The 27,182-nt window shown below is 42.7% G+C and overlaps 2 protein-coding genes across 3 annotated transcripts; one reads left to right on the top strand and one right to left on the bottom strand.

Moving 5' to 3' along the window:
• The first annotated feature begins 1,207 nt into the window (after positions 1-1,207).
• Positions 1,208-10,920, top strand: LOC148831155 (uncharacterized). Its single transcript, XM_088920012.1, has 9 exons — positions 1,208-2,487; positions 2,990-3,196; positions 4,008-4,203; positions 4,923-5,141; positions 7,256-7,398; positions 8,262-8,394; positions 9,034-9,214; positions 10,014-10,138; positions 10,897-10,920. Exons 1-9 carry the CDS (start codon positions 1,208-1,210, stop codon positions 10,918-10,920), a joined length of 2,508 nt encoding a protein of 835 aa, XP_088776138.1.
• On the bottom strand, positions 10,586-26,363 carry usp8 (ubiquitin specific peptidase 8). 2 transcript variants are annotated; one of them, XM_088921087.1, is made up of 20 exons: positions 26,268-26,363; positions 25,282-25,469; positions 24,694-24,838; positions 24,094-24,179; positions 23,809-23,950; positions 22,486-22,528; positions 21,945-22,116; positions 21,107-21,269; positions 20,337-20,481; positions 18,980-19,227; positions 18,431-18,874; positions 17,997-18,089; positions 17,580-17,654; positions 16,782-17,044; positions 16,254-16,475; positions 15,452-15,662; positions 13,963-14,199; positions 12,913-13,055; positions 12,618-12,750; positions 10,586-12,038 (listed from the first exon to the last, which is right to left on the bottom strand). In XM_088921087.1, the coding sequence occupies exons 2-20, from the start codon at positions 25,383-25,385 to the stop codon at positions 11,880-11,882; spliced, it is 3,228 nt and encodes a 1,075-aa protein (XP_088777213.1). In that variant the 5' UTR covers positions 25,386-25,469; positions 26,268-26,363; the 3' UTR covers positions 10,586-11,879. The 2 variants fall into 2 exon arrangements, with proteins under 2 accessions (XP_088777213.1, XP_088777214.1); XM_088921088.1 differs by lacking the exon at positions 17,997-18,089.
• Between the last annotated feature and the right edge of the window lie 819 nt (positions 26,364-27,182).

Genomic DNA, 27,182 nt, shown 5'->3' with positions numbered 1-27,182 from the left:
CTTAGTTTTTCCCAGGAGGTCTCTCATTCAGGTACTGACCAGGCTCACACCTGCTGAGCTCCAGTGGGCTGCCAGTTGTGAGTTTCAGGGTGATACAGCTGCTGGGTAGCTGACGATAGTAATTGGTTTGAAATTAATCACACACTACAGGAATAACATTCTTGTTTCGTATGAAAACTGAAGTGTTTATGATTAGTTCTGCTTTGTCTACACTTGAGTACGCTTCTAAAACTGCATGGATGGCTACAGCAGAGCTTTTCAGCTATTCTTTTCACTCACAACTATGTGTTTTTGCCTGGTGTGGTGACTGCCTGCCTCTTGAAACAACCTGTTTGGCAGGTCCTGATTTATTTTTACCTAGCAGGGTTGTAAGTTGCCAGGTTGCCAGGGGACAGTTGTCAAGGTGCTCCGGCTCTCACACGGGCTGACTCCCCTAACTGCTAACAGGAGTCTCCAAGGAGCCTGGGAACAAATGAAAACTAAACACCTGTACCCACAGGAGCGTCTTCACTGTCACACATGAATAATGAACTGTCTGAAAGACAGTTCTGGAAAATGAATATGCAATAATCAACCCCTGTTTCAATTTATTCTATAAATATGTCACATTGCCTCCCTTATTTCCAAGGACAGTTGTTTCCAGTTCAAAGCGAGAGTGGCTGTTGTTTGGCCCGGTTTTTAACAACTATTTTATAGGTTGTGAATTTGCTGTGAATGGACTGGCATCTCTTACAATGGATTTCTAATACTCTTAGCTAGACAGTCCACAGTGTCTTAAATTGTTTGTCGTCTCTGTATCTTGATTTTTTAAAAGAGTTTTTTAGTTTCACAGCCCTGTATCTCAGAGATCGGGTGGAATCACATCGAGAAAGGAGATTGTAACTGTGTGGTATGACCTCTGTGCTCCCACACAGCTCTCGTTTACAGGCGTGCTGCCTGGAGTCGCACCCACTGAAGGAAATGGACCTATGGCTGTTAACCCCTCCTTCCCTGCCGTTGAAAGGTGCTAGGGGACATGTCTCAACAGGCCATGTCTGAAAGCGATAACATCTCGGTCAAGTCAAAAGCTTACTTGATGGTGCCTGCTGCACTATTCTGAAGTGCAGAGCTGTGTGTTAGAGCGCGTTGGGGATTAGCTGCTATCTGCACCAGGGGATCCCCGAGTCTCCAGTCCTGGGATGGGAATGCAGCATTGAGCCAGTATGACATGGCTATGGATACCAGCATCGCTGTTGTCTCAGAGGTTCAGTGGGTGCCAGAGGAGTGCCCCCTAGTGGAGCTGGTGACTGTGGCTTCCGAGCAGGACAGCCTGTGCAGCCAGATCCTGTTCAGAACTCGCAAAGTGAGACCCGCGCCGGAGGGGTATAAAGTCAAAGCCTGTCCCACAGGAGTGCAGGGTGGCCAGCCAGCCAGGGAGGTGCTGCTGCAGCTGCTGGGCAAGAGTGAGATCCAGACGCTGTGTAAAAGGATTAACTCGCAAGCTGCGGAGGACAGCCCTGGGCCCACCGCGGACCAGGGCGGCTGGAAAGCTGTCCAGCCGGCGGACTTCCTGGCCTGGCTGGCCGTCGCCCTGCAGGGCGGTCTTTCTGCGGACCTCCGTGACAGCAGAGTTCACCACTCCGTTCCTGTCATAGAGAAATGGCAAGAAAAATTCCAGAGAGGCCGATTCCGGGACATACTGCAGCATTTAGGTGGAAAGAAGGAAAACGAAGAAGAAGCGTGGGAAACCTTTTACAGCTTGCAGGGAAAGATCTCTAAAAACTTCCAGTCCCTGTACTCACCTGGACAGAAGCTTTGCATTAAAAAATATGCATTATCGTGCAGAGGACAGGCAACTGGGACAAACAGTCTCAGACTGGCCCTTCTGTGTGATCTGGAAAGTGGGTATATTTGTAATTTCTACCTGTACTCTCCTGCTAGGCTTAGTAAACACTCCAAGTGTTCTGTTGTGGAGCAGGTGCTTCACCATCTCCTCCGGCTCTATTACAACAAGGGGTACCAGGTGCACATGGATGGCTCGGCCAGCACAGAGGGCATCTTGGCCAAGCACTTCTCCAGCCTGGGCATACAGCTGCGCTTTGTGAGTTTCTGGGCAGGCAAAGAAACGCCAGTCAGGCCCATCTGTCTCTCTGCCTCTCAGCAGTGGAGCGCCCCCGCTGGCCCTGAGGAGTTTGCAGCTTCGCTCAGCTCTCACCTGAGAGGCTGGACTGGGCCTGTCATCTTCCCACGCCCCCCTGGCAGCGCGGAGTCGTCGTCAGCGGTGTTCTTGACAGGGTTCTGGCTGGCGGCACACCTGGGGTGCATCAATGCCTTTGTCCTCAGTACCCTCCTGTCCCAGGACCACAGCAGTGAAGCCTGCCTGTATGATTTTTCTAAACGCCTGGCAGCTCAGCTGGCTTGTGAGCACTTTGTGTCCAGTCCACTGTCACCGGCTTCCCTCTCAAGTTCTTCCTGCAAACCACATTTCACAGAGATGCCTGCCTTGAGGTTCGTCTGCACGCCGTTACCTTCTTGGCTCTTGAGAAGCAGGAAGTGCTAATGCTCTCCTTTCACCAGTGAATCTGCAGTACTGGCTGTGTGTTTCTTGTTTTCAGGGTCGAGGCAATGCGTTTAAAATGCTGAAGTTGTAGTGTGATCAAAATAGCAGGAACCCATTGCAGAGGTGCTGTTCTTTCAGCAGTTCGGTCTCTATTAAGGGAGAGGGCGTGTGCACCTGTGTTTGGTTTCTTGTTGAGTCATGTCAGACTCTGAGATGTGTGACATTTTAATTGCTGGCAAACAGTACGGTTCTGGTGCCTTGCAAAGCCACAGTGATGACGGCGCTCTTTTACAATTACATGCTGCTGGGCTAGACGTCAATTTCAAACTCAGACGCTTTGTGTTGGTAAAAAAGACGCATCACACAGGGATCTGCTGCACCAGCAGAGGTTTCATTTTCTATGACCCCAGCCAGCGGGTGTTGTCATTTTTCCTCTCTGTGTTTGCGCAGTGGAGAATGTAACTCTATGAATAACAAGAGCGGTCCTGTGACGTGGCCCGAAGAGGCGCACTCCAGCACGCGGCCATGTCTGGGTCTCTGCGGCCTGGTCAACTCCGGGAACTCCTGCTACCTGAACGCTGTTCTGCAGTGCCTCTCCAACACCTCCCCCCTGGTGGAGTACCTCCTGTCTGACAGGAACAGCAGCGATATACTCAAGTAAGCCTTCCTGGCTCGAACTGTACCACTGGGTTGGGTTGTTGTTGTTTTCTGAATTGAAAACTGAAAGATCTAGGCTTCAAGCGATAGGGACTATAACAGGTTCATTCTAAAACCCTGCAGCTCAAGCTCACTAAAAGAGCATTGTACCTCCACACAATTCAAGCAGCGATTTCTGCTCAGACAAGCTTGGTGATCATTATGTTTGAACTCATCACGATTTACCTACCTAGGCTGGGGTTCTCTTTCGTTCTGTTTAAAGCAGTCTTTGACAGAGGGCAGAAAATGTCATCTTCGTAATCGGAATGGCAAATGCTTTTTAAAGAATGATGCCAGGGTGGTCTTGGAAGCGAGAGCTCAAACGTGGGAAATGACAGTCCCCTGTCAGCAGCGCTTTGCAGTTTTACCTGCCGTTTTGAAATTCCCAGGTGGACCACAAAAGTCCACAAAAGTCCATCCTCCATAGGAAGAGCCCAGCTGTAGTGGCTGAGGTCACTAACGGGTTTCCAAAGACCATCATCCTGCACTGCACTGGACCTGGTCCAACAGTGTGGAAACCCATTAATGCCAACATCCTCTGGCTGCCCCAGCTACTGCCCCTGTCTCCTCTGGGAAACACCTCCTCTCTCTGGGAATTAGTGCACAGCAAAGCTTCCGATCAGCTGGAGCTCTGGCACTTCCTCCAAAGATTCCTCTGGCAGCTACTCAAGGTCTTTCCATAATGAGTGTCAGGTTATTATTATTATAAATATGCTTTGCAATTAGTTTTTTTTTTACCAAATCCCGCTAAAGCATGTTATTTTACCTTCAGACTCCAGGGCGAAGTGGCCTGTGCTCTGGTCCGGTTCCTCTCAGACGTGTGGTCATCTCGCCATGAGAGCTTGACCCCTGTGGAGATGAGAGCTGTGGTCAGTAACCTTCATCCCCAGTTCAACAGCCTGACTCAGCAGGACGCACAGGAGCTCCTGCTCTACCTGCTGAACGGGCTGCACGAGGAACTCAAAAACGTACGTCCGTTTCTCCTCCTGAGCTAGGGAGGACATTACAGAACGCACTGCTGGGTCTGACTCTGACTTGCACAATGGGGCGCCTATTTTAAAATCACTCGCAATGGAAATATAGATTGATTTACCCCAGAGAGCTCCGTATCAGCTAGGAACCATTCCACTAATTAAAAAGTGCAAAATAAGAATGTGCCCATCCTGATTTCATCTAAGCGAGACAGAGCTCTACACAGCAATGGCGTGACTTCCTTGCCCAAACAAAAGGATGGGCTGAAACAATCCGAACATTCTGTCAGGCAGTCCCTCCTAACCTGCTGGATTTTAACAACTTAATTTCCCAAAGAGCTGTCAGCTGCTGTGCTACTTCTTGTAAAATTAACACGGTGAGGACATAGACAGGGGGCTACCCAGGATTCCGCCATTGTTTGGGATCCAATACCAAAAACTGCCTGAGTAAAAGTTGGATAAAACTTTGAAGTACACGTGCTCTTCGGTAGGCTAATAGCAGGAGCATTGTGTGTCTACCAAAGAAGAAGTTCAAATCACAGCAAAGAAAAGGTCGCAAATAGTACCAGGTCATTCTGAATCCCCCAGTAAATGTATTACACTGTTTACAACCAATTGTATCCCCTCAATAGTATGTCAGTTCCTCTTCGCCATACCGAAAGCTGGGAGCTCTAACCTCCTGCTGTGGGCTCTGCTGCCCTGTTCTTTGGCTGCAGAGAGGGGACAGGAGGCCCGTGAGAGGGGGAGGCAGGCGGAGAGACAGTGGAACAGCCACCCCTGTGAGGGGCGAGTCCTCCATCATCACGCTGCTCTTCGAGGGCCAGCTGCACTACGTGACTCTCTGCATGTACTGCGACCATCAGACCCAGACCAGCCAGGTCTTCACCGTGCTGTCCCTGCCGATCCCTGCACACACGTACAAGTGCTCCCTGCAGGTCAGTACATGGGAAGCAGCAGCTTCTTAACCAGTGTGCAGTAACATATGCAGGAAAATGGAATCTGCTTCTGTACAAGCATTGATCAACAGTAACAGAGCTCTATGCATGATACTGATATGTGCTTCAGCAAAATATAGTGTGAGTATTATGTGAGAGTAATTTAAAAGTGTGCTGTGAAGTTGTCTAGTAATCCTAATTTGGGATGGTAAAGTGGGTGACACCATGGTAAAGTAGTTAGCATTGCTGCCTCACTCTGGAGCCCTGGGTTCAATTCCTGGGGTTCTATCTGCGTTTGTGTGTTCTCTTGTGTTTGCATGGGTTTCCTCCCACAGTCCACTGGTGTCCAATTAACTGGTGGGTTAATTGGCTTCTGGGAAAATTAGCCCTGGTGTGAGTGTCTGTCCTGTGATGGACTGGCCTCCTGTCCAAGGTGTAACCTGCCTTGCGCCTGTTTCTCCGACTCCCCCACATCCCTGAATCGGATGAAGCAGTGAGAAGATGGATGGAGAGACAAACCTTGAAAAGCAGAACTGTTTTATATTGAGCACACTTCCTTGTTTAATTACTAACCTGACATGATTTAATCACAATCCTGACATCTGGTGATAGCAAAGTCTAAAGTTGCTGAGCCGAACATCAAAGCCCTTATCATTAAAATGCCTGTGTCTTCTGCAAGATCAAGCTGATATTTGACTCCTTCTTAAATTCTGATACTGTGATTATCCAGCCTTTAGACATTAGCAAATCACACCTGAACAGTTTCAGGTGCAACTGATGTATTCAGAGGTGGTAGCCTCTAGTAAGTGCAACCTTACTTACATAACTTACATAAACCATACCAGACAAAGGCTTTTGAATTGTTCAATATGATTGAAGTGAAGGTCCCATTCCAAGAATACATCTAGTCTATAATTATCACACTCTTTGTGCATAATGTCTCTTACTCACATGTAGTGAAAGTCCACGCAATCAAAAACAACATATCAGATTCTCCCACCATCTTTCATTCACATCCAAAACAGCTGTTTTTCCCCAATGCCAGCTGCAACAGAGACATTAGCCACAGCTGGTGAGTGTACTAGAGCTTGATTTCACAGTATTGGAAACACCCAGCGCAATTAAGCTGGACTGTTGTTCTGCTGCCTTCTAGCCACAATGTCCTTGCTAGCAGGGCGTTAGGACAAAATCTCCACCAATTTGAATTATAAGCTTAAGAATTCAAAACACGCGTTGCACACAAGTAGCCATTTAACATTTTCTCCCATCACAGGGCAAAATAAAAAGCAAATTAAAAGAGAATTTTTAGATTTGTATCAGGTCATGAGGAACAGCTTTATTAGCACACAAGAATTGAAATATTGATGTAAAAAAATGCAAAACATATTCCACTGGTGTGCCATAGATAAAACAATAGAACAATAAAAATAAATATTTATTCTTCTGTCATTATCAATAGCTTGTGCCCCCTCATTGGATAAAGCTGAAAATGAATGAATTATCAGTAGACTATAGTGACTCTGCATTACAAATGCCCCCTTAATGTTTGTATTAGAAAACTAGTGGGCAAGACATTTATAGTGCTATTTACTGAACAAAAGGAACTTATCACTCTGCTTGAGCTTGTATGTTTTTAGAATAATACAGTATATACTGTAGATGTTGGATATTGACTAAATTCAGTTACTGTCATTTTGATCAATTGATCACTCAGGTCTGAGAGAGACACATTCGAGTGACTTTGAGTATTGCATAAACAGTACCTCCCATCACAGGGAATACACAGACATAAACACACACACAAAGCAGGGCCAATTTTCCCAGAAGAAAATTAACCTACCAGTACGTCTTTGGACTGTAGGAGGAAACCCACACAAACTCAGGGAGAACATACAAACTCCACACATACGGCACCCCAGGAATTGGACCCAGGGCCGCAGCACTGTGACACCAACGCTTACCACTGCGCCACTGTGCCAACCATTTCCTGCTATTTGTCATTTCATACTTTTTCATTTATAAGTGGAACATTTTTGTTGATGGCTTACATTTGAGCTCCTGGCAGGAAGCTCAATATTTCATCCTGCTGGTGAACACTTCCTTGTGTTTTTCAGGACTGCCTCGAGCTGTTCTTCCAGCAGAACACCCTGACTTGTAACAACCGGATGTTTTGCTCTCAGTGTGGAGTAAAACAAGACACTGCTGTGCTGACCACTCTGGCCAGACCCCCTGAAATTCTCATTCTGCACCTCAAGCGGTGATTAGCTCTCTTCCCATCTCTCAGTACTCCTGCAGCCTAGCTGTTCACTGGCACTGGCTCCTCCGTCTTGCATAGAGAGTGGACGGCCATTCATGAATTGGTCTGTCAGGAACACTCACAGTCACCATCCTAGGAAATGCTTACCTGCTGGAATTTACATTTCTCTACAACGGAAACATTTCCTGTTTTAGAATATGTTAATATTTATAATATTTCATCCTGCGCACGTTGCTATCCGGGATAGAATCTGACTGTCCCTCATGACCCATCCATCTTACAACTGTTTCCTCCAATTCAGGGTCGCTGAGGAGCTGGGGCCTAGGTGGGATACACACTGGACAGGATAGCCAAAACAGCTCAGTGAGCTCAAATATTCACTTACTTGTCTTCATGCTCTTCATCCCACCTCCATCTTCAAACATCACACCCTGGATAGGATGCCAGTCCATCGCAGAGCAAAAAGAGCAGACACACTCACACCAGGGACATTTTTCCAAGAGCCTATTAACCTGCCAGTATGCTTTGGCACTGTGGGAGGAAACCCACACAAAATACAGAGAGAACATACAAACTTTGAAGATAGAACCCCAGGCCGCAGCATTGTGATACAGCAATGCTAACCACTGCACTACCATACCGCCCTATCATACTTTATGTCTTAACACATACTGTTGTACACATCTTGCCTAATACTGTAATATTAAGGGATTCACATAATTAAACCTTTACACTGTTGATCTTCCAAAACCTCCATGGTTCTCTTTAATAACCAGCGCTTTGCTGAATATTATTTCCGAATTCAAGACAAAAGCACTTTTGATGAAGTTGAGTATATTCAATATGGTATCTGTTTATTGCAGTTTTGACTGCCAAGGACCTAAGAAAAAGAAACTGAGGACCAACGTCTGCTTCTCTCTGGAAAACCTGGACTTGTCTCCGTATTTGTCTGCATCCTCGGGGAAGCGCGCACGGTATTCCCTGTACGGAGTGGTGGTGAGTCGGCTCGGTTACTCCACGCTTTCATCCTGCAGACACCGAACTCCTGCGCAAGAGCATCCTTTAACCACACCCGAGCACTCTGCCTGCCCAGTCACAAGCTCCATAAACCAGTTCTGCATTTCAGCCCTGCAGGTCACGTTTTATCCCTCCATCCATCTTCTCACTGCTTCGTCCAATTCAGGGTCATAGGGGAGCCGGAGTCTATCAAGGCAAGGAATGAGAGCGAGGCAGGAGACACCCTGGACAGCACTCCCGTCTGTCATAGTGCACACACACTCACACCAGGGCCAATTTCCCCAGAAGCCAATGGTTAATTCAGCATGTCTCTGGACTGTGGGGGGGAAAGCCACAGCACCCAGAGGAAAGTTACACAAACATGGGGAGAACATAGAAACTCCACACAGATAGCACCCCAGGTCTGGAATTGAACCCAGAACTCTGAGGCAGCAATACCAACCACTGTGACACCAAACCGCCCCTTGTTTCGTCAATGAGCCACACTGTTTGTTTTAAACCATGTGAGGACCGGCAAGAAAAGAAAAGGCATAGCCTCCAAATGTTGTCTCATCACTTTGTTTCAGTGGTCCAGTGACTGCAGCTCTAACACTCTTGAAAAATGTGTGATGTGTGCAGAACCACAGCGGGGATCTGGATGTTGGGCACTACACAGCGTGCTGCAGGAACCCTGTCACTCAGAGCTGGCACAAGTACGACGACGCAGTGGTGTCCGAGATTCCTGACTACTTCATACAGTCCCCCAATGCCTATATCCTCCTCTACAGCTGCCAGCAATTCCAGCCACCCAATATTCCAGGTCTGTGATTCTGTTTTCCAGACACGTACTGTCTTACTCCTCCCCATAAAATCCAAATGGCAAGGAAGCTTTGTATTGTGCATTTTTTCATTCATCATTCAGAATACAGAAAGTGCCACACCTCACCAGTGAATGTGTCTTCACGTGATGTACTGTACATACATACACGGGTATGCTAAACTGTCATATGCAAATACCTGTGCTTTCATCTGTATGACATGATTTCTTAAACCCAGGATGTGCAACGTTAATGCTCTGTTTAGAGATAACATCAAGGAAGTAGGATCTGTTTCTGTAACTTTGCCTATAGAATTGTAGCTTTAGGGTGGCATGGTGGCGTGCAGTGCTGGGGCCCTGGGTTCAGTTCTGGATCTGGAGGGGTTACATTAGGGTGCTCCAGTTTCCTCTCACACTCCAGAAACATACCATTGGGTTAATTGGCTTCTGGGAAAACTGGCCCTGGTATGAGTGTGCCTGGGTGTGTGAGCCCCGAGACAGACTGGTATCCCATCCAGGGTGTATCCCACTTGTGCCCATTGCTTGCTGGGATAGGCTCCAGCTCCCATGCAACCCTAAACTAGGCCGAAACAGAAAATGTTAGATGGATGGAATGGCTTTTATACAGTTAGGGTATGAAAACAAAATCTTCCTGAATCATAACTGTAAACCGAATAAAAGAGGTTTTGGGAGAATAGGTCATGTGCCTCTTATTATTTATTTTCTTATGTCGGTGCAAAATAAAAAGCTTTTTCATTCAAGAGAATCTGAACGTTCATCTCGGTGCTTTTTTGTCAAGTAGCCATTTCCTCTCAGCGGGCAGCTCTCAGCAGCGTGAGGCGGAGGAAGGCCCTGCCTGCGGGATTGATCCTCTTCCTCCACTATCGCTTCCTGACCTCTGACCTCAGGGGAACACACTGCGGGGAGGTCAGGAAGCCAGAGGGAGGATCTGGCCAGGGGTCTGGCTTCCCTCTCCCACTCAGGAAAGGGAAAGTTGCTATATTTATAATCCCAAACTACCGCTATGAACAAGTTCAACGTGCCATATTAAATGGTAGATTCCCTAAATAAATACAAAAGGATGCTCCAACACAAGTACTAAATACCATCAACACTAAGGAATAATGAATATAGTATAGGACAGAAATAGTATAGTATAGGAGAAATGAAAGACACTGCAGCACCACCTAGTGCTGCAACTGAAAAATAACCACCACAGTACCACTACAAAACTTGCAGTACAACTCTGGAGTATTGAGTATTGTTTCTGGGCACATTTGGAAACCAGAATCTAGAGACCTGCTGAGGTATAAGTCAACAACTCTATCTTGTGATGAGGTGATGGAACCCCAAAAAAACAACAGCAGCATTTCATTTTAGATTTAAGCGTTTAATTAGTTGGTATATATATAATTCTATAAAGATTTAAAAAATCTTCACAGAATACAAAGAAACGATTTTAACAAAAAAATAGAAACTCAAATGTTGGACACTGTTTATAACCTCCGAGAAAACATGAACATTCCAAAATGAGCAATTTTGCATTTTGATTTTCCTTCCCTGCAAGGCTTAAGGTTTGTCATGGGTGCGTTCTCTTCTCATAACGAGCTCCCAGGCACCCCCCCCCAGCAGCCGAGCTCAATCAGCAGCCTTGCTGTTCAAATTCCTGTGCCCCTCCACCACAGAAGGAGACTGCGCTGGGAAGATAATGGTTTACACTGGAGAAATTCAGCGCTCCCGAATGAAACCAGATGATCAATTTAAAAACTAACCAAAAATATATATCTGTGAGGTGTGATCCAATGTACTCCTGTGACTGCACCCCAACACTACTGTGAGACAGTACAAAAAATGAACATAGGAAAATAACCTCTAAGCTGAGCAGATTTAAGATTTTTTTTCCATTAGTGCTGGGGTAATTCTATCATATTATATACTCGGATAAGTACTACAACACAAGTGGTCCCGTATTCAAACTCATTCTCACAAATATTGCAAAAAGCCATTTGAATAACAAAAGTCTGCATTAGGTATAGTGAAGAGTAAGCCAAGCAGTATACTTTACAATACCTGCGATATCAAGCATGCAACTCCTTTCATATTCGGAGACTGGCGAATAAAGGAACGTCTCTCATTTTAACAATATGTACACAGGTTTAATGTGCAAGATTTGCAATCACTATGTACATTTGCATTCCTATCTGTTCATTCTATTATATTCACAGTACAGGAAAGCTTAAGGTCAGTAATGTGAAAAAGGCCATCACATTGAAACCAAGAAAGAACAGAATCGGAACGTTTAGGGATTCTAGTCAAACTAGTGTACAACAAAGTGTTAAAGACCAGGTTTTAACAGTTTTCGTTGGTGTAATAAAGTGTTTTCGATTGTTCTTACACTGGTCATGAGGCAGAATACGCTCTTCTTACTACAGTCACTAATATCGATAAAGGAAGCATGAAAACTCCTTAGTGATCTTTCAACTCCATGGCAGCCATAGGAGACAGATTCCTCCTGCAGCTGTAGTCCTCCGATTTGGATGAAAAAACAAGTAGCCCTGCCTACTGCGATCTGGATCGCCAGCAAGAGGCTGCTGACCTCTCAGGTCTTCTGTAGAAGCAGCTTGGAAACATGCAGTAATTAATACACAGGCGCCTTAGACTCCTGCAGTTACAGAGATGAGTAGAATAAGATGTAGGCAGCCGAGGACTTGACAGAAGAAGCAGAAAGCTCTGATATATCGTGGTCATCAAACTTGTACCAGCGTTGTTTTAAGCCATTCTTACAATAGGCAGTATAGTGGCCTCCATCCATACCTCCATAGTGGTTCTGTTTGAAAATACAAGCAAGCACATTAATGGCATTTCTTCTGAGTCACCACTGTATATTCAACACAGACAGATATCACGTAAACTGGCTTGCCTCTCCTGCACAAAAAAATGAATGGTATAATAAACTCTCATACATTACATGACAAAATTAACCACCAAGACATTTCAACCGACAAGGGATTACAAATCTCCTCCCAAAAAATGTCTCATCATGTCCTTACCTGACCTTTAATCTGGCAAGATTGTTCAGAACACACAATACATGATTTGCGAGTTCCAATGTCCCATTTTTTTTATCACAGTAGCACAGTATGTTAAGACATCTCTGCCAACACAAATACTGAAGAATAACACAGACTTCCATTCACCAATTTTAACACCCACCCACACATGCAGTCAGGGTACAGTCAACTCACTTTACAATGAAGTTATATAGCTCATGTTGCCTTCAAAGTGTTTTCCGACATTTTTAAACATTTTAAAAATGGAAATCCAATATTATGAGATTATGAGATTTTTTAATATAATAATCTTTATTTTATAAAAAAAACAGAAAAGACAGCTTAAGTGTACTTACAGACACTCCATAGAGATTGTATCTTTTTAAACTGTGCTTGGGACCAATGACATACTGGGACAGGTCCAGATTTTCTGGGGGGAAATCCACATATGTCTGCAGTTTCTGCCTCCACCTCCCTTCGTAGGAAAACCTGCAACAGGTAGAACACTAAACATGAAAAACAAATTACATACATAAATTGCCTGCCTTGATGTGCCTTCAAGTTTCTACAACACTATGCACAGGCATCAGCAGATCATACAGCTCTTATTATGGCTGGTACAGTAGGTCTCCAGACTTAAGGCCCTCTTACCGTTTCAAATGCACTAATAGAATAGGAGGCAGTTTCCAGATTTCTAACTTCTTGGTTGCATCCCTACGAGTTTTGCAGTTGTTACACTCAACTTTGTTGCTGTCTGTCAACTTTTCCTCTTTAGAAAATGCCTTCAGGCAGTCCTGTTAAGAAATATTCATAATAAAAACAATCAGAATAAAACTTCAGAAGAGATGCTGAGAGACGTACACATGGAATACATAGCATACACTCTGTAATGAACAAATGCAGTTGGATCCCATTACAATGAAAAATAATTTTAGAATTAATTATTATCTAGAAAATAAGTAACATGCCATACTGAATATGTCAACGAAAAGGCTAAGAAATAACATCAAATTAGAAAATTTCATTTAAGGGTAGTTTACTGAAAGGTTGGGTGTAAGGGGTTTTTGGTTTTAAGCCCCCTGGCCTGTGAGTGAGGAAGTCAGGCAGCCCCTGCAGAGAGAGGAGCTCCACAGGTGGAGACAGGGTGGAGGAGTAAAACTAACGTGAGGAAGAGATGGGGGCTCATGGTAGTATTTATGGTTTTTTGGGGAAGCACCATCATGGAAGATTACAAGTTAGAGAAGCAAAAGTCAATAAGAATTTACCGTTATCCTTCCCAAACTTCCAGTAAAACCTTTATTCAAAAAACACTTCTTTCGCTTCTTATTACTTAATTTTAAAGAAAATGGACCTTAATGTTTTGCTTCGGAGTACAACAGAAATAAAACATAATATCCACAGTAACCTTTTGTAGCTTTGGAGCCTATAGTCTTTAATGCTTAATGCAGAATCACAAATACTGCTTTACCTACTCATGACCCTACTGCCTGGAATCTATCCCATCTTATCAGGTTTAGTATTTCTGGCTCTATTTAAATTCTGTACATCCCACACACCCATCCCACCTATGAATGTAGATTTCCAGCAAATTGTTCTGGGCATTCTCTTATGGCCATCTAGCGCAGTTCTTAAAGCCACCACTACCTCCTTCTTCTTGTGCTCTTTGGTTTTTAAAAACCGTTATAGCGGCAGGATTTTTACCTGGAGGGTGCACTTGTTTGAGGATGTTAGTTGCAAAGAAAGGTACATGAAAGTTTCAAAGGTGCGGGATTTTTTGTGGCAAGTCAGACACTGCACGGTAGATTTGAACTGGCCCTGGAACAACGCCACAATGATGGACTCATTGAGCAGCTTGTGTTTGCTCCAGGCCAGCTCTGCTGCTTTGAAGTCATCCAGGTGGTCATTGGTTTCTTCTTTGTACCTCTTTCGGTTGTCAGCCTGGAGGAGGTAAAAGGAAACTGGTAGTAACCTGGACAATGCCAGTATCAACTTCACGAGCTATCGCAAGTAGAGAACCCTCTGTGATCTCTTGTCCCTAAAGAAAACTGCACGAATGCCTCTAATGAAAAACACTAAAATCCTCCTTCAGCACCTTGCATCACATCATTCAAATACATATTGGGCACAGATCTGTTTTTTTTTCCTACTTCAGATATTTTAGAAAAGCATCATTGCCAAAAAGTATGCTGAGTGAAACCACAAAAAGAAACTCAGAATTAAAAAAATATCAGGACAAGTTTTGCAAGTGGAAGCTGAACTTCAAAAGGAATCCACAACTTTTAAATACATATGTAACAGTAACATACAGACTTGTGAATTCAAGGTATTCTAAACTTACTCTACCTATATACTAAAACAAAAGGTTTATTTCTTGAGAAAAAAACGTTAATGAACAAGTCTATTATTTTCTACAGGAGCTAAACAATGTATTTCTGCCTCTCCATACTCCTGTACAGAGAATTAAGTGTCTGATGAACACAAAGGAGATTTCAAATGGAACAGACAATGTCTGTGATGGAGAGCAGACTGCCACAATGCATCAAAAACACCACACAGGGCAGGTCTGTACCTGAAACAGCACAAATCAGATGTTAAAACACTTTTGCATGTTTTTAGACGATGAATGGTGGGGCCCAGGCTTTAACACAATACAGTGCTTCTGGCTGCAACAATGAGGCATGTTTTAGAGTACACATGCAGTATTTCTTGATACCATAAAACAGGACACACATTAAACACATTAAACACACAACAGAACGTCAGAACCAAACAAAGGGCATCTTACATTACTTACTCTCTAATTTGCCATCAAAATGAAAACCAAAAAAAGAAAAAGGGAGAAATTGATACCCTATGAAGACAAGAAATTAATCAGTATTTATGGTAAAGGAATTCCCTACCTAATTTTTTAATTACATTAGAGTGCTATATATTAATGTCTGAAAATTGTATTTCCATTTATTTTCTGCATTTAAGTAACTGAAATTGAAAGCAATTTAATGTCTATAAACTGACTCAAAATTAGTTTTATCAGCCAAAATTATTAAAAGTATAAAATGTGCTGCCACTTCACATTTTCTATGATCCAGCATCTGGAAAACTTTTAAAAAGCTACAATTCAACACATTCCCAGAAAACAAATAATTCTAAGAGACAATCCACACAATCATGTGAAAAAGACAAGTCTTACTTTATTCAGGTCTTCGTGCAGCCCATCCATAAGGAAAAGCAGAAGCTCCTGAGAATCCTGATGATCACAGCTTGTGAACCGGTCATTGATCTTCCCGATGGTGATTTTAAAATCTCGAGGACTTATGCACTTATACAGTCCTGACCACAGAGCCTTCATTATCACTGCAAACTCCTCTGCAACTTCACCTTTGTGCCCCAGAATATTAGACCTGTTAGACAGACAGAACATACTGCTCGTTAAACCACACACTTTAAAGGGGGTCTTAGAGAGCCACTCCCCGGATTTATAGGTCACCCTTATATCATCCATTTCTGAATACCTGAAAACTTAATTTCACCACTTTATCAGGGGATTAGTTCAGCTGAGCTCTCAAGGACCACAGCTGACCATTCTTGACTTGACAAAATTGATCAAATCTCATGTGTTCCAACTCTTTACAAATTGACTCCACACCTGTGAAAAAGGCTCTGCATACAAAACACTGCATTTGAAAACTATTTTTTGTTGTTGAACAGTATTAGCACATACTCTTCTTAGTTTACTTGACCCTTTCCTTCACTTAAGGAAGAATTTTTTCAAAACGTTCTGGGGAATTAACCAATAAAAGATAAAGAAGGCCAGTATTTATGTCGGCAACATTGTGCTCTAAAACAATGTCAGATCAAGTCCTTCATTGATCAGGTTTAACATGTCGTGGGAAAACCAACGTGGTGTTGTATCAGCCAGCGCGTTCCTCACAGAGCAGCAACACCAATTCACTTCTGGAAAAAGAGGAGACCAAGAGGGATTCTCATTTCACCTGTTAATATCTTCCAAATAGTAGTTCTTGTTGAAGTAGTCAGTCATGCCGGGAGTGTTGCACAGACACTGCAGGATGGAGTTCATGTAGCAGGTGTTCCCCAGGTTGCGCAGTCCAGTGAGACACATCCCCGGAGCCCCGAACACAGGGTTCATGTTCCGGATCTTGGCCGCAGACGGGCGTGCGATTTCAGCTTTGGTATAAGGGGTGAGACTGAGTGGCCTGAAGGGAAACACAAAACTTGTTACTTCCCAGGACCATCACCATAATTTAAGCAGGAGTTTGTTACATTTGTCTCGGCAGGTTTTCTGAATGTGAAGTTCCGGAAACCCCAAGGGTGCCTTTAAGTGCACAAATTTCAATTTTAAATTTAGAGGTCATAAAAGAGAAACACAGTAGCAGCACTCAGGCACAAAAATAGCCTTGAAGTGTACAAAAAAGGTAACTGCTTGTTTTGATGAGCAAGTGACTGGCAGTTACGCATGCCCGTCAGCTCACAGCACCACAAAGCAGGGCCCCACCACGTACTTGGTCTCTCTGTTGATGGCGGGAGTCACAGTCACTTTCTTCTTGCCCTCGTCCTGGATGTCCTGGGTTATGTCAGGTGAGGAATAGGAGCGTTTCAGTTTGGAGTGCTCTCGGTCTGCCTCTGGCAACCGCACCTGCTTCTGCTTGAGGGTGGGGGGCGTGGCAGGAGGTGTCTGTGTCACACTCATCTCAGGGGGGTACAGGTGCACCCTGTTGGTAGGGGAGTGGTAGTAACGGTAGGTACCGGTCACAATGTCCAGGAACTGGAAAATAAGTAAACAATGTCAGAGAAGTGCTAAAGAAAGAAGCATCTTACAACTGTTGCAACCTTTGCTTCATATTACTAATGACTGTCTTAATAATTGGATTTAGAAACCTAGTACAAAGCCAAGACACCAGGGTTCACACCCTTAAGAACAGTATCCTGGAACTGACCGCTTGAGCATAACAGCTCCTACAGCGTCCCTGGTCACCATGCTGGAGCAGTAGTCCAGAAGGAAAAGAGATGCCTACTGGGCCACCAACACCACTTGCAATAACAACCTGGATTTCCTTGGAGGTCTCCCATCCCAGTACCGACCAGGCTCAGGCTTGCTTATCATTTGCATTTTATAGAATTTCTACAATGTTGTATGCATAACTCCAAACTTATTTAAATTGTTTTTTTAACAATAAGATTCAAAATGTTGATGTATTCAGATTTCAGTGTACGTCAAAATCAAAGATTCTCAAATCCACTACATTCTTGAGGGCAAACATTTAGCGTAATTGGTCCGTTTTCTGAGTTTTGGTCATCACCTTCATCCAGCCGTCTGGCAGCCCGGGCACTGTCCTTCCCATCTCCTCGCTTCGAGCTCGGGTCAGAGGCTCACGCTGCAATAGCAAAGCACAATATCAGAGCTGGCTGGAAAGAGGCTTCAGTCAAGCTGACTGTAATGGGCATGGAAACCTTCACAAATGAGGCATATAGCAAATACATGCACAAATAATAACAGTAATTTACATCACTTTTACAGTCCAGCAATGAGTGATGGAAGCAAAAAAATTATCCAAAATATTGAAACCTTCCTAAGATGCGCCTGTATTTTTCACTCCCCATTATTCTACAACACCTTCTAGAAGATGACATTTCAAACCGAATGGAACATCTTCTTCAGAAACTAAAACAACTGTGAAAAACGTTATGCTCAGCACAGCTTAGAACCTTTGTTATACCTTCGGTTTTTCAATGTCTTCTTCTGTGTTATCTTTTACAATCCTTGCTTTTTGGATTCCATTCTCTAGTTGATTATTAGGCTGTATAGGAACCTGAATTGAGACAAGAAAAGGCTAACATCACATCTTTTTTTAATTAAATGAAAATCTTCATCTAACCTGCCATCGGTATGAAGGGGGTCAATTAAGTTTAAAGTGTGTAAAGTATCCCAATTACACTGATGTTAAAAAATGTCATCCCTGTCAATTAATGCTCTCCCAGCTGCGAAAGAATTGCACCAGTCTTCTTCTAAGCAGCAGATGGTGATGAAGCCTGTTGAAGACATTTTAGTCTTTGATAATTTAATTAGAAAGGCCACACAGAAGCAGATCTTTATTCTTCAGTAAGGAGTATAAAGAGCTATTGAAGGTGCTGGCAGCACAGAAACACCCACCTTGGTGTCACCGACAGGGCGGTGATCTGGAGAAGACTCACGAGACACTGTCTTCGCCTTTGCATCAGGGGCGTGATCGCTCTTCTTCTCCTGCTCCTCCTTCGGTTTCTTGTCCCGCTCCTCCTGTTTGGCCTCGTCTCGTCTCCTTTCCAGCTCCTCCTTGAGTCGGCGCTCCTTCTCTTCCTTCTCCCTCCTCTCTCTCTCCTCCCGCTCGCGCCGCTCTCTCTCCTCCTTCAGCCTCTCCTCTTCCTCCTCGGCCAGCCTCTCTCGTGCGTGCTGCTCCTTCTCTCTCTTGGCTTTGTCGCCGAGATCGAGCGCCGGCTTTATCGAGCGGTCAGGAATGAAGGGCCCATTCTGGACTGGCTGCTGGTCCTTCGCTGGGGCGTCATTGTTTGCTTGGGCACCATCAAGCACTTTGGCGGAAGGTTTTTTAGTGCGGTCAAACTGGAAAGAGGAGATGATAAAGGTTTAGTTTTGCAGGATTGGTTCAGACGCACAAAAGCAAATTCAAAACCCATTTCCAATGGATGGGGAAAGGAGTGGGCGAACCTGCGGAATGGGTTTTGCTGGAGCTGCAGGATGGCTCCCAGACACCTGTCCTAGTCCGGCCGCAGAGACAGGAGAGGCCGCAGGCTCTGGCACCAACTGCACTGCGGGAGCCTCCTGCTCTTCAGCCCCCTCCTTTTGAAGCTCCTCATCAGCAGAGCTCTTCCCGTTCACCTCGACAGGAGGCTCCGGTTCTGGCTCTGGGGGGGCAGGGGGCTTGGGCTCTTCTAAAGATGGGTAGCTGAAGGTCACTGTTATCAAAACAGAAAGGTCCACCTTTTAATTTAATTTCCTTCAAATATAATTTTAAATAAATTGACCAAGGTCTTCTCAGTTCTTCCCTTCTGCTGCACTCAATTTCAGTCTATATGACGCACTAAAGTAAATCAGGCAGGGAACATGCTGGGTCTCAGCTATTTAAGAGAAATTGTGACTAATGTTTTACCAGCTGCTCCCTACTGTACTTAGAAAATCCTCATAATGAGCACCATCAATGTTAGTGCTCATTATGAACACTATTAATGGGACTGCAGTGGAGAGGGTCAGCAATTTTAAGTTCCTGGAAGTTAACATAACAGAGGATTTAACTTAACTTAAAGTAACATATCCAGGCCAGCTTCTACAGGGGCACTATTGAGGGTATCCTGACTGGTTGCATCACTGCCTGGTATGGGAACTGCTCCACCCGGGATCGCAAAGAACTGCAGAGGGTGGTGAAGTCAGCGCAGCTCATTACCAGCTGTGAGCTACCAAACATCCAGGTTATCTACTCAGCTAGATGTCTTAAGAAGGCCAGGTCCACTCTCAAGGACCCAGTCATAAACTGCATTCGGTCAAAGTCCAACAGATTATGAACAGCTTCTACCTCCAGGCAATAAGACTGCTAAATAGCCAAGCTGCAGTTCCTTCAGCAAATCAATTGTAATGGGTACATGGACAGTTTTCATTGTATTCGGCATACTGCACTACTTGGACATAATGTATTGCATACACCCTGTACACATAGCAGCTCTATTTATTTATTTTTTTAGTTTTGTCTTTATTTTATTCAATTTCTATTGCACTATTATCTATCATTATGTAACCTTATTTTGTAACTTTAATTTTGTGACTTTTATCCCCCACCCCCCCTGGTGTGCTCGTAGAAAAGACATTTCATTGCCAGCAACTACTGCTGCACGCTGTACTGTTGTGCATTTGATAAATAAACTTTGACTGATTGATTGATTCCAAGCAAGTGGAACCCTTTTTCATCATGAGGTGACAGTAGACATCTAAACTTAGTGTAAGCTTCACTGAGGTCCAGCACAAAAAGTGCAGTTATATCAAAAACATTGAGGCTGCCAGTACATGTACATACATAAATTCGGGAGCGTTTCGGTCCTCTCCTGCCTTGGTACTTTGACTTTGGCATTGGATGTGTACATCGGGTAGAACAGCAGCCAGTTTTCGTAGCCTCCCTCTAACACCAAAGGCTCACTCCGGAGGATAGTTGTGCTGTCCCACTGAGGAGCAAAACACTTTTTTTAACCTGCAAGTCAAAGGAGCTCACAGTCCTGAAACACTATAATAGCAGCCACACACAAATGTAACAAACTCAGATGACTTGTAAAAAGTAAAAAACATGTTTACTTGTTTAGGTATAGTTACAGGTACACAGAAACAGGTAAAGGTTTATTTCATGCTGAAAGGAAAAGAAAAGAGACATGATGTTTTGACTTTTGGTGTCACCTGAAGAAGGCTCCAAAACTGAAATGTTGTGTCTGTTTTCTTTTCAGCATGGAATAAACCTTTACTTGTTCCTTTGCAGCTTACGTATGCTGATGCAGCCCACTTCTTGAACTTACAGCTACACATGCACTTTTTTGTCCTTAATTTACAACATATTCCTTTTTTCAGTCAGAATGAAAATAACCATCATCCCAGTGATGTAAGAGCTATGCAGTCACTACAAAGAAGCCCAACAGGCAGTACTGTCTTTCAGCTCATCGAGTGACACGGATAAGCACTGGTCTAAACATTTACAGTAGGTGGATAGAGCAAAACCCAGCACTGAGCAGGAAGGACAGCGATAGCGACAGCCACAAGCACCGCTGAACCCAGAAGAATGTCACGCAGCCAAGACCTCACCTTGAACAGTGCATCTTTGAGGCTCTGCAGTGTTGTTCCCAGCTTCAGGTCCTTCACAGAGCTGAACCAGTCCAACAGGACAATGTAGTCCACAAAACCTCTCTTCTTCCACTTTGCTTTGGACTCCTCAGGCAACTTCACCTCAATCTGACTGGCAGTTATTCTGAGCAAACAAAAATGCCGACTAAGAGACCAGCTTTGGGGTGCATATACTTTTTTACTGAATATCTTAAGGGTGCGCATTTTAAACATGCATGACACCCTGTGAGTTAACAGTAAAGTCCAAACTCAAGCCTACAGGCTCATCAGAGTTTATCCCAGTTATAAAGAGTATGCGACTCCCCACCAGAAGACATGCTAGTCCCACGCAGAGCAATTGAGATTAAAGTACTTGGCTCAGGCTGTAGCAGGGACTTGAACCTACAACTATAACCACTAATGTACACACTGCCCACACCCATAAACAAGTACAAAACAGGAAATAAAACTACAAAGCATTAGAATAGCACTTAAAATTATTTTTATAATAAATGTTTGCTCCTAGCAATATACAATACATATCACTATTTTAAAGAGAGGATTAATGTGATGTGTGATCCAGTGATAAACGTAAAAACCCTGTTTTCAGGAAAACAGCTCCCCTTCCAAATCTGAAACTGATGCACTCATAAAGTCTTTATTTTATGTCATTGAAAGTGCACAAAGGGTAAACTAAAGCCAAAAGTAGCTAGGTATTTTACAAAACTGGCTGCTGGTCTTTAACCTACAGCCCATCACAATTATGCAAGATCTTTAATTCAAAAGCAATTATCAGGACCCGGGGTTCATATCGTCTTACCCTGGTTTGATTGCCTCTTCAGGAACACTGATGCAGCCCTGTTCAGGCACTTGAATCCGTGACTCCTGGTAATCCTGAAGGCTCCTGGCATCCATGATAATGACACTCATGCTCTGATCCTTCAACATTTGGAAGAGCTTCTCAGCTGTGATGCCCCCAGGGGGTGCAGCAGCTACGGTGTGAGAAAACCTCGTTTAGGAAGACATCTGACTTTTCGACCCCATAGGGGGCGACACCATAATTGCAGTCTACCTCTGAAGCACACTAAGTACACAAAGTACTGGCACACTGAAAAGGGAACTGGCTTTTTTTCTAGAACACTCAGAGTTGCATAGAAATAAAAGTAAAAGTATCAAAAAAAACTTTTATTAGTACAAACTCCTGGACAATAAAAGACAATGAGAAATTCAATAAATATTTTACGTCTTACAAATAAATATTGATTTATTTTAACTTCTGTTTTCAAACATGAATCAGTCAAAGCTAACTTATGTTATAAAGGACTTTTTTCTGCTGTATAAACTGAAGCCATAGTTCTCACCTTTTGAAGTCTCACTTTGCCCATCCTTCTGATTCCCTTTAACCTAGAATAATTACAGCAGAAAGCGCTTTAAATGAATGTGAAACTTGAGATCAGTGCATTATTTTTTCACATTAGGGTTGGATGATATGACAATACATTAGATACAGTTATGATATTTTTCTTCATAAACTTAAAAGTGGAGGGGAAAACTATCATAAAATGATGGTGACATATGTTTCCTCATAAAAACTCTGCTTCATATATTAGTCTTATGTTGCTCTAGCTCTGTAGAGCTGGAATACTGAAAGACACTGTCACATTAATGCACATTTCATTAGAATATTTTTTATATATTGCCCTCCCCTGAATAAATGTCTTAAAAAAAGACACGTCACAAGCTCTGGTCACACTCTGCACCACACACCCAGTGAAAATGTCACAAGTACAAATCAAATAAACCAGGATTGGAATGAAATGATAATGATACAAAATAATACCATGCTTCCTCATGAATCAGAATTTCTCAAATATCAGGATATTTATAAATGTATTAATCACCCCATTTCAGACAAAAAGATACAAAATAAATACAAAACATAGCGCAACAGATCAAGTAAAATACATGAAACATGAATGCATTACATTACTAATAATATGCCAAACCTGAAAAAAGCAGTTTTGACCTCAGAATTCCCTTTGTTCAAATACAACATGATCATGCAAGACAATTGTTTTACAAGTCTAGTATACCTTTGCTTTGTCTTGACAGATTATTTCTAGTATTGAAGACCATGTGTGTATGACACGTTCTGGAGCAGATAGCAGGTACTTAAGTTTGTAACAAAGCAACAACTTTGTTCCTAAATACCAACTCACTGCTTTTTTCTTTTCAATTGATGTAACTTTTCCCACTTGCTCAAAATGTAATCTATAACATTCTGATGGCCTAACTCCTTAAATGAAAATCAAGAGGCTGACAATTACTCTTTCATCTTATGTAACTGGGAGAAACTGTCCTAGGGGCTGATGTGTATGAACAATGTTATACAAACAGTCCGCTTTCACATTACTGTGAAATATTTTACTTGCAAAAAAACGAGAAGAATATTTAGCATCAGGAAAAAGTGACAAACACAGATTGCTTCGGGGGAAAGGCTGCTACTTTGTTACTGTAATCAAACAGCTCCTTGTTCCTGATGGATGGATGAATGAATGAATGAAAAAAACAGTTTTGTTTTTATGCAGTTTCTCTAATGAACCCATTCTTCCACCTTGCATAAAACTCTAGTATTTTAAAGGGATAGCAATCTAATTTAAATTTCAAGAGATTACACACATCACCTTAGATTTTTCTTTCTTGGATTCTGCCGTCTCTTTCAAAGAGCTCTTCCTGGATTCCTTTTCAGATTTCTCCTCCCTCCTTTTCTTTTCCTCCTGCCTTTCCCTTTCTTCGAGTCTTTTGCGCACCTCAGCCTCTTCATACCTGTTCCCGGATATGAAGTCTCAAATGAACACTCTGATCTCTTAGCAGAACTAATGTGATGTTTATCAGTGTTAAGATCCACTACACACAGAAAATGCAGTAAAAAAGCAGCAAACTTTTCAGGGTCCCCTTCAAAGACTGACCTGAGCTTAAGGCTGTCCGATAGCTTCTCAGCTTCTTCTATGGCTTTTTTAAAGTTTGATGGCCCAAGTATAGACAGAAAAAACTCCTTGATAAATAAAGAAATAAACCACACAAGATTCATTGACAAATTCAAGGGCATAGCAAAAAGAAATCATTACCGTTATACGGCAGCAGTATTGTAAAATAGCTTATTCTAGTAAATTTAACATGCTAAAGCATGTCTATCACTTCACTTCAACAGTTAAAACTATAATATATCTGGCCTCATGCATAAGAAAACAAACATTAAAAATGCTTAATTACTACCTAGAGCATTTATCCTTGGACAAAAACCACAGTTTGAGGCAGCTAGGAATTAAAAAGCTGTTACCAACTGACAAGATGACTTGCTGTGAAAAATCATTCCAAAACTACACACTGTAATGCTACACTAATGCATGAGCACTATTTTTAACAAAACTGTTTTATAGGAGCTAACTCAAATAAGCAGTGAAAAGGATTCTTTGGCTAATGAAATAGTTAATCATGACATAAGCTTTCAACCTATTGTTTTGCTAGTGTTTATGGGGCTATGGTGTTGAAACAAAACCCCCTTGTACCTGTTGTTGCTTGAAATCAGGCCTTTTTTTAATGAGATCATACACAGTCAGGTACTTCATGTACAGTACGTATGCCCTCTCCTCATCTCTGTCCAAGCGACACTCTTCTGCAGCTTTAAAGATCTTACAGGCACTCTGAACATAACTGAAGAGCAAAAAAAAAAAGAGATTCAAATAGAGTTGAGTTTTAGAACAGCCTAGAATCGAACATTTTTTCTGTAACTTTCAAACACACGCATTTAATGCAAAAAAACAATGTTAATATATTAAAAGAAGAGGCATATATTAGCAATAGTGCTTATTAGAATTAGTTTCTTCTATGGTACTGGATACCTTTAAATACTATCGAACCAAGGTGTTCATTGACACACGAAAACCCTGACGTAACAGTGAAATTTGACACTTGATTACTTCGTTTTTCTCATGATCTGCTCAAAGCAAAACGTTTTAGAAACCTCTAAGATATAAGACAGGAACAGCAAAAGCAAAACATCTCACAGCTGGGAGAGAACTGTCAGGTATGGCACTGACTGGCACAGGTTTTGCACAGGTTGCTGTGTGACAGGTCGTAGCACGCTAATCAAATACCTTCTGGTGCTGCATTTGTCTGGCTTGACCTCCGCCTTCTTGTTCAGTTCACCTAAAGACGTGGACAGGTACAGCTCTTTCGCCCCTGTGGACACAGTCGGCATCTTCGCGAGCAGGGTATGGCGGATACAAGCTCGTATACAACGCACTGCCCAGACACTGCGTGTACTAGTTCATGGCTGGTTTCTCTGTTAAAAGGAATACCAAAATAAAGATATCTGCAATTATCACACAGATCCGTAAATATGTCATTTCCCCTAACTTCCTTGTAAGTCGGCTAGTATTTCTAAGCACTTATCTATCATCGCTTTCACAGGATGCCCTTAAAGAAACATAAGCGATATAAATGCATGACATGAATAATATCCCCATATTATGATGTACATTTTGGGTTTACATGAATATGAATTGATGCAGCACTTGGCAGCGGCGCAAAGTTACTTTGCGGCGTTCGTGCATTTTGTTAATAAATGGCTGTTAAATGGGAATAAATACAGCGAAGAAAAAACAAATAACTTGTGCTATCTAGGCCTATCTCGGATAAAGGATTTTAGAGACCGGACAGTCCCCAGCGTTTGTACTGGGAAGTCCCTGACTAAGGACGATCTCACTTCCTCTATAATCCTGCTGCCTGCAGCCAAAGTAGGCAGTCCTCAACTACAGCAGACTAAACCAGGAAAAATCAGCTGAGAACGAAACAGAAAACAACCAATTTACGTTTTGTAGTAACAAAAGAACTATTGTTAAATGCCATAAACATTCAACACTGACAATACCCAGCTAACCTACAGAACAGACGATACTGGGCCTTGAACCTTCACGGCTGTGCTAGGTACTATTATTATCTTCATCACCGACAGCTAGAAAACATTCCCGTCGGCCACACGGCGCTTTATAGTTATAGAAAACCCAACAGCACACGCTTCTGGCAACCGTTGCTTTGAAGCCCGAGTTCGTAACAATAGGAAAAAAAACGTGTTTCTCACCACTTCCGAAGTTGGTAGTCTGTTTTTTTTTCTTCGGAGCAGCTGATTCCCGGAACAAACTCCTGACAGTCGCTGTCACTCACTCCGCAACCTGATGACGTCACGACAGCAGGCGGGATTTCAAAACGCACAAGCTTTATTAACACTCGTAAGTGCAGCGCGCCGGGAGTCCGGGAGTGGTTGTCTTGGTGTGATCGTTTTTTCCCCACCCTATATTTCCAAGTTCTCACTATATACTTTTACGGGTGTTTAACAGCATACGGTTTAAAGACACCCCATACAATCTGTATTAGAAAATTTCCATAGTACTTTTATTAATCACAGTGATAACAGTTGTATTGAATTAAAAAAAATTTAGGACGTCATTCTAATAAATGTAACATTCTAGCAAGCGGGGTTTTATAAACGGTTAATTTGGTATGTTCAGATTTGTAATGTTCTCTGCCAACATATCATTTGGAGTCTTTTCTGTTCACATTTCTGTTTTGGATGCTGTATCTTCTTTGTATTATTTGATAATAAAACTAGGGAAAAAAAGACCGCTTTTTATAATTCAACATTCAAGAATTACAAATTTATTTTCAATTTAAGATCTTTACAACGTAGAAAAAACATTAATCAAATTAAAATCTCCACCTAGTGTTCTCTCAGCTTTTTATCATCGGATAATTTTATAGTAATACTGTAATATTTCTGCAAGGAGCTTATGTTTTGGTGAAAAATGTAAATGTGACACCATGATTCGAGTAAGAAAATTGTTTACTCGAAATTAATGAACTGCTTATTCTTGAAATTGAAATAAAATTATATAACTATTGGCACCTATTATATTATTAACAAATTTATTAAGGGATAGAGATTGATTGCATTTATTTTGAAATTATTCTAGCAAAAGGTAATAAGGATTTACAGAGA

The sequence above is a fragment of the Atractosteus spatula genome, chromosome 7, assembly GCF_055471065.1.
Source record: "Atractosteus spatula isolate fAtrSpa1 chromosome 7, fAtrSpa1.hap1, whole genome shotgun sequence".
Classification (NCBI taxonomy): domain Eukaryota; kingdom Metazoa; phylum Chordata; class Actinopteri; order Semionotiformes; family Lepisosteidae; genus Atractosteus; species Atractosteus spatula.
This window is presented reverse-complemented; position numbering and strand designations above follow the sequence as displayed.

Bases quoted from the DNA above. Each gene is read 5' to 3' on its own strand.
- usp8 (XM_088921087.1), bottom strand. From the start codon at position 25,385: ATGCCGACTGTGTCCACAGGGGCGAAAGAGCTGTACCTGTCCACGTCT. The intron at 24,839-25,281 runs GTATTTGATTAG...TTTGCTCTTCAG, and splicing joins GACAAATGCAGCACCAGAAG to TTATGTTCAGAGTGCCTGTA. The intron at 18,875-18,979 runs GTTCGCCCACTC...TCCTCTTTCCAG, and splicing joins CAGCAAAACCCATTCCGCAG to TTTGACCGCACTAAAAAACC.
- LOC148831155 (XM_088920012.1), top strand. From the start codon at position 1,208: ATGGCTATGGATACCAGCATCGCTGTTGTCTCAGAGGTTCAGTGGGTG. The intron at 3,197-4,007 runs GTAAGCCTTCCT...TTTTACCTTCAG, and splicing joins AACAGCAGCGATATACTCAA to ACTCCAGGGCGAAGTGGCCT. The intron at 9,215-10,013 runs GTCTGTGATTCT...TTTGTCAAGTAG, and splicing joins CCAGCCACCCAATATTCCAG to CCATTTCCTCTCAGCGGGCA.